The 7,618-nt window shown below is 34.6% G+C and overlaps 1 protein-coding gene across 1 annotated transcript; it reads right to left on the bottom strand.

Moving 5' to 3' along the window:
- Positions 1 to 1,442: 1,442 nt before the first annotated feature.
- On the bottom strand, positions 1,443 to 2,810 carry LOC113711966 (uncharacterized). The gene is made up of 2 exons (XM_027235224.2): positions 1,990 to 2,810; positions 1,443 to 1,725 (listed from the first exon to the last, which is right to left on the bottom strand). Exon 1 carries the CDS (start codon positions 2,770 to 2,772, stop codon positions 2,005 to 2,007), a length of 768 nt encoding a protein of 255 aa, XP_027091025.2. The 5' UTR covers positions 2,773 to 2,810; the 3' UTR covers positions 1,443 to 1,725; positions 1,990 to 2,004.
- Positions 2,811 to 7,618: the final 4,808 nt, after the last annotated feature.

The raw sequence follows: 7,618 nt of genomic DNA, 5'->3' as shown, positions 1-7,618 counted from the left end.
ATATACGTAATTTTATTATTAAATAAAAATAAAAATAAAAAAATATATATATATACCCAAGCTCGCGAGCCGGCTCGCGAGCTAACGAGCTTAATATTCTGAGCTCGAGCTCGACTCGAGCCGCTCGCGAGCAGCTCGATTCGTTTGCAGCCCTACCTTCAACTAGCCGCGAGCAGCTCGATTCGTTTGCAGCCCTACCTTCAACTAGCCATTTGTACTTCAAGAAAACTGGAGAGCCCAGAACTGATGAAGGTTAAGAAGAAAAATAGAGTATATTTTTGAGTTCAATTTGTTGAATTTTCTTGATGGTGAATACTTGATTAGAAAGCTTATGGTTCTTTGGCTAATCCGCAGTTGGGCAGCAAAAGAATGAATGACTGAGATTTGCAAAAAGAGCACTTTTATGGATTAATAGAAGATGATATGAAATCATGTTCCATAAGAGATACACTGCAATTTTGATCCGTTTAATTTTGGTAGAAACAAGAAAAAAAAAAAGATTGAAGAAGGTTAGCATGATATCCTTTCACATTTCAGAATTCGGTTTGCCATGAAAACCCCATATAAAATTCTCATTTACGAGTTAGATGTCTTCAGAGAAGAGAGTTTTGACATCAATTCCATATCGTTATCACGTAATACGAAGTCAGATTCACTAAGAAAGTTTTGACAGCCCTTATTTTTTGTTTTCTCTTTTGACAATTTCGTAAGCTTGAAAGTTGGAACTGATCATACTTCGAGATATTATTGTTACTTGTGTTTTTCGATTGAGTCCAGCTGTCAGACAAGAAATGTAATCACAAAATAAAAAAAATGCTTAAAAAACTATGATGATATCCCAAATTCATGAAGCATATGTGGATGCATTTTTAGTACTTGCATCACAAGCATGAATTTGCTGTGCAGCACGAAGATCCTATGTTCCTTAATTCATTCGATATGTAAAATCTTAAGGGTCATGGGAAGAGTGTCCTACTATTTTTTTTTTGGCTGCTTTTGTAATCATTAGAGATTATGCGAGCAATTATTTCCTTTCATCTTCTAAAGAAAAAGCACAAGAGTTAGTTTATCATGGGGAAAAATATTGGGTTCTGTTGTAGTCGAAACTAGTTAGGGATAAATAATGATGATAGCGTCATTAATACTTTATCAATAGCGCAGTCAGAATTTGAGTTTTGTAACTATAGATTCCACGAATAAATAGTTGCATCAAATCAAGATTTACACTTTTCATAATGTTAGTTTCCTTGAGTTTCAATGATATATTCATTAGTATCACGTTTCGGTCTTAAACAGTGATCACAAACTATTGCATCCTTTTGAGTTGAAAAGGGGAGCAGGTGAAAAAGAAAAGTAAAACATACAATTAGCATTAGACCAGATTACCTAAGTATTTGAATATTTTTGTTAAAAATATGATTAAGAATATTAAAGACAAAATATAAGAGAAACAGAGAAAAGTGTCGTAATATAAATAGTATTCATTTATTACATGGAACCTGCGGTTTGCCGGCAGGATAGAAAACCTTACAAACATGACATGTACTGCATGGTACGTAAAACGATACAAATCCCATAAACAAAGGAACTAAGGCGCTACAACCAATTTCGATAAAGAAATGGTAACGTAGAAAAACTTGAAATCATCATCTTCACATTGGGCTTTTATTCTTATGCTTCTACATCTTCAAGAAGGTCTCAAACACTGGTTTCCTTCTCCTGTGCCTGCAAATATTCAGCTGGCTATCAGCTATATGCATTTCTAAGTTGATAAGCTAGTTAAAAAAAAACTCTTTAATCTATATACTGTACAAGTTCTTGATAACAGAGGGAAAAAATGATGCCTTTCTTTGGTAACATAAAAAAAATTTTCTAGCAGTCATTTTGGTGGATGAAGTGAAGGCACTTAGCATGATAGACATGACAGTTTGTGTTGATAGAGATATGTTTTATCATGCAGAAGTGGGTATATTGAACAAGTGTTATTACCTCAGAAGCAATTGCTTAGTAGTGGTGAGGAGGTGGTGGAGACTTGTATTTGTAAACTGGGGGAGGAGGTGGTGGTGACTTGTAGTGGTAAACTGGTGGTGGTGGAGACTTGTATTTGTAAACTGGGGGAGGAGGTGGTGGTGACTTGTACTTGTAAACTGGGTGTGGTACCGGATGAGGAGGTGGTGGTGGTGACTTATACTTGTAAACTGGGTGTGGTGGTGGCGGAGGAGACTTATACTTGTATACCGGATGAGGAGGTGGTGGTGGTGACTTATACTTGTAAACTGGGTGTGGTACCGGATGAGGAGGTGGTGGTGGTGACTTATACTTGTAAACTGGGTGTGGTGGTGGCGGAGGAGACTTATACTTGTATACCGGATGAGGAGGTGGTGGTGGTGACTTATACTTGTAAACTGGGTGTGGTACCGGATGAGGAGGTGGTGGTGGTGACTTATACTTGTAAACTGGGTGTGGTACCGGATGAGGAGGTGGTGGTGGCGACTTATACTTGTAAACTGGGTGTGGTGGTGGGGGTGGTGGAGATTTGTACTTGTAAACATGATGAGGTGGTGGTGGGGACTTGTATTTGTACACTGGTGGAGGTAAATGCTCTGGAGGTGGTGGTGAGGGATAGTGGTAAGGAGGAGGAGGAGATGAATACTTGTAGTGATCATCAGCTGCAGTTTCTGAGGGCAAGCCAAGAGCAACAAATACCACTAAAAGAGTGGTAAGAAGAGGAGTCAGCCCAGACCCCATTGCTTTTGCTTTGCTTCCCATCATAACTACAAATTCTTGTTTTAGGCTGATATGCTTCTAGGCAGCCTCTAGCCCCCTTTTTATAGCACTCAGTGCCTTCATTTTTAACTCCCAAGGCTCGGAAGATGTAAGCATGGTAAGTCTTTTTACAGCTCTCAACAACTTTAGAAAAGTAAAAAATCTTTTGCAGGTTGGAATGGGTTGTCCTCAAACTGTGCTTTGACAGATTTGACAATCGTGAATATTCATTATTCAATTGTGTTAGGTGGAGGGTTATGCTCTAACGTTTTGAATCTTAAGCTATATAATAACAAGTGTTCGTACTTTTTTGCAGCTTAGCCATGCAATGACTTCGAAATATAATATTGCGTGAATGACATCTATGAAAAGAAGACCGGATGCAGCCGACTCCCCTCCCTACCTCTAGTACCAATCCTATCAAGAAGGATGGTGTGATAATTCAAAGTAGGTGTTGGCGCGGGTCGTATACCCGTCCCATTCACCATTTGATTGATTCGACCTGCACCTTACAGGTCAGTCATTTTCTGATTTTTACCTGCCCCGCATATCAGCGGGTACCCGATAAGATAGGGTCGGATCAGCGGGTACCCGTTCCGTCCCGTTTATCATTTAATTTTTTTAAAAAAATGATTTATACTAATTTAATTTTATATTTTACACATTCATCTAAGATTTAATAATTTTTTTTTTCTAAAAAAAGGTTTCCCACCAAGAAACAAGCATATGAAGAGAATATAAGATAAAGGAAAAAAATTAAAAGAAATCAAAATCAATAAAAGTTTGAAATAAGTAGCACAATTTTTAATATATATGTTCCACATTAATTAAACTTTTTTCTATAAAATATAAGATCATGACCTTTACAAATGAATCTTGTAAATAAACTATAGTCTCTCATATTTGTAATGCAATTTGTTCAATAAAATTACTTATTTGGTTCTAACTTATTATTTTATAGTGTGTATAAAAATAAAAAATATATATATGCGGGGCGGATCGGATACCCGCGAATTTTTAATTATGTGACTCTAACTCGCCCCGTATCTTAGCGGATACCCGACCCTCTTTTGATCCGATCAAATAATAAAAATCAAATATCCTAATTTTTGGATCGGATCAGATCGAATATGACGGATTTTCGGATTAGCAGATAATTTTGCGCACCCCTAATTCAAAGTGGTCATTGTCTCATTATTATTAACAGTCAATCTTGGAGTAAAGTAGAAGAATTTCTGACATCAAATGGGAGTCGGTGAATTGATTTTTAGGGTAAAGATCCTGTAAAGGCTTTCGTAGACGTGACCATAAAAGGTGCATTTGTGAAGAAATGAGTTGGTAGATTATTAGCTAGATGAAACAAAGGAATGTCCTGTGCACTAAGAGGTACGAAAAGATCGTACCTCTACGGCTCTACCATGGCAGGTTTTATCTTGGTCAATGATCAACTATTGGACAAGCCTGATACTTTTGGTCATTCACCAATGAAAATGTTTCAAATGTGATTAACAGACGTACCATTTTCCCTGTCATAAACATTTATGTACTAACCACCGTTTTATCTGTCTTTCTGTAATATTTCGCCAAGGATTTCAAACAACAAAAGTTAACTGCACCTTCTCCTCTTTCCCTCTATTGCAGCAGTGCCGTCCAGTACAATTATTCTAATTCCCACATAATTGGGATAATTCTGTAAACCTCCCTTAAGGTTTTTGATTATTTCATTAGCTTCTCTCCAAATTTTGAAAATTATACTAATCTCCCTTGAGATTTATTATTTTGTAATATCTAAGTTCAACCAATAATTAAAAAGTGATATTAGGAAAGAAAAAATAATATGATTTCACTATTTTCTTTCATCTACTAAATTATTTAATTAATCTAATATCAGCACAAACATTAAAGAAAACACTTGAATTTGCTTTTTATCATCAAGGATTGAATCACATATGCCATAAAAAATAGTATATCATTCTATATATTTCACTTAATGTAAGATCCAAATTATTCTTTTCAATTACAAACCCATAAATATTACAAAGAGTGAACTTTAACACCATAAAAATTTTAGTAACTAACTTTAATATTTTGATAAGAATATTTATGATGTTAAAGTTTATTTTTTTTTTTATAATAACAATGGATTTGTAATTGAAAAGAATAATTTGGATCTTACATTAAGTGAAATATATAAAATGATATACTATATTTTATGGCACATGTGATTTGATCTTCAATGAAAAACAGCAAATATTAGTATTTTTCTTTAATGTGTGGGTTGCTATTAAATTAATTCAATAATGTAGTAAGATGGGGGCAATGATAAAATCATATTTTTTTCTCTCTCATAATATCATCTTTTAATTATTGATTGGACCTAAATGTTACAAGATAAATAATCTCAAGGAAGACTAGTGTAATTTTTAAAATTTGAAAGGAGGCCAGTAAAATAGTAAAAAACTTCAGGAGAGATTTCTGAAATTATCCCCACAAAATTTGCTTTTCATGTCTTTTCTTTTTCCCGTGTTAAACTGATTGAAAGCAGCGTATCACACTAAGAGAACTTCTATGGAAGCACGATGCCGCCAAACTAGAGCTCAACAATCAACCCAGATTGGGATTTTTGTTGTTCTTTCTTTCTTCTTTTTAATTTCAAGAACAATACTTAATCCCAATTAAAGAATGCTTCGGATTTCATATTTTTACCTATGTTTTGCAAAGCACAGAAGGAAAGAAAAGAAAAAAAGGAGGGAAAAACCCAATTCTCCACAGTATCGATTCCAAAAGGGGTGAAAAAGGAAAGAGCACAATCTTTACTCCATGTAATCGGCTATGAACTGGACTATACAATTAAACGTTGAATGCACTAATCAAAAGCTATGGACACGTATAGTTTGTCGGTGGGTTTCAATGAAAATTAGTCTCTTCTTTTTTTTTTCCAATTACTTAATAATTTTTTCTAATATTAATTTAATATTCTGTTGGATATGGGTTGATGTCCACGGCTTTCATGGTTAGTTAATAATAAAATGTCCAAAATGACAGATTTGCAGTGCCTATCAAATGTTTTAAAAAATGCACAATAAAGGGAAGAGCTTGAACTAAGGCTTTTTTTTTTGGTTAAAAAGTCATCCCAACGTTAGTGATGGAATTTAATTAAAACATTACAGCTAGAGCTATATTAGTCATCCAATTAGCAAGTTGTGATTGGTCATTGAACAGCTTATAGGACTATTTCTCCTATAAGTTGCTCAATGACCACCATAATGCTTGCCGTTCTATTACACACTCTCGTGTATTAACACGTATTCTTTTTAAGAGTTAAAGTTAATTAAGGGTATTATTATGATAATTTAAAGTGTATAAGTATCAATCTATTAGAGTGTACACACTAATACTAATGCATAACAAAAGACTCATTACCATTCAACGATTGACCATGATGTGTTTGTAAGTCATCAGATTAGTTATTGCAGCAGTGAATGTACAAATACCTGTACTTGATCTTGGGTACGATTGTACCTATCAACTTGTTTATAGAGTTTACCTAACTTTTTAGAATTCTGCAGATGAAGAGGCCGTGTTTTAGGCGTGACTATTCTTTTTTCAAGAATTGACAAGTAGACTAGGTCGAGGAAAGATCATGAATTTCAACGTTTAAGGGGACAATTTTCCATCTTGTGTTTTTGAAAAAATGCTATGGTGGCTATGTTTGGATAGATAATTTTTCCAAATGATGGTATAGGCAGATTTTTCCTATGGTACATCAACCATAGAAAATCTTTGTCGACAGACAGTGAAATAGTACTCTTGTATGCTATGAGATGAAACCAAAATTTAAGAGTAAAATATAGTAAATCCCCTTTGTGTTTTAGAATTCGATCATGATACTCCCTCATTGTTTAAAAACCTCCACATAATCCATTTGTGTTTTGGATTAAATTAGACCGTGGGTGGAAATCATCCAAATTAACAGAAAAATCCAAAATGTCTATGCTACCCCTCTTATTTCTTTCATTTCTTGTTTTGTTTTATTTCTAGTTATTCTAAGTGATAGGTTACAATTTTATCATTTATTTTATAATTAATTTCCCCTATTACCTGACCCGATTTAAATTAATTGTCAAATTTTACTCACTTTTGACAATTTGCATTTATTACAGGGAGTGGAACGCAAATACCATAACAAGTGTCAATTTGACAGTCATCAGGAAATGAGTTCAAGTAGCGGTCCTCATTCCAGGGGCATTTTGGTAAACGGAGGAACTTTTCTACTTTTGGGGAATTGCCGAAAAGGGAGGAGATGGAACAAGACCTGGAGTCTCCTTTTCTTTCTTCCTCTAGGCAGCCGCAGAAGGGAAGTAGTAATTAGATAGGAAATAGGATGGTAGAGACCAAGCACTACTTTGGGTGGCTTTCTTTGACTTTTCTTTTTTCATCCTTTAGTTGTTTTTCTTCTTCCGTATGTGTAGAAAAAGTGCAGACGAAACAAAACAATGAATCACTCTCTGTAGTTTGGTTTTTTATCCTTATTCCAACGCAATTGAATCTACTGGATCAAGACGATGTCCGTGAATATTATTTTTGAATTCTCGCGTGGGTCTTTCGCATTAGGAATGAACTAAATTTTCTTTTCTAGTCAAGAAATAACTGATGCTTTGGTTTGTCTAAAAATTGTGAGATCGATTTAATTTTATCTTTTCCTCTTATTTATTGGTATTTACATATTCTCCGATTGCAGTGCTATTAGTTGTTAAATTGATTGATTATCTTGGATCGAGATAGTGAATTGATTTAGTAACCTATAGTCAATTAGGGCATTAAATCCGTAATTGTTTCATTGCCTTGAAAT

Source organism: Coffea arabica, chromosome 10e, assembly GCF_036785885.1.
Source record: "Coffea arabica cultivar ET-39 chromosome 10e, Coffea Arabica ET-39 HiFi, whole genome shotgun sequence".
NCBI classification, from domain to species: domain Eukaryota; kingdom Viridiplantae; phylum Streptophyta; class Magnoliopsida; order Gentianales; family Rubiaceae; genus Coffea; species Coffea arabica.
This window is presented reverse-complemented; position numbering and strand designations above follow the sequence as displayed.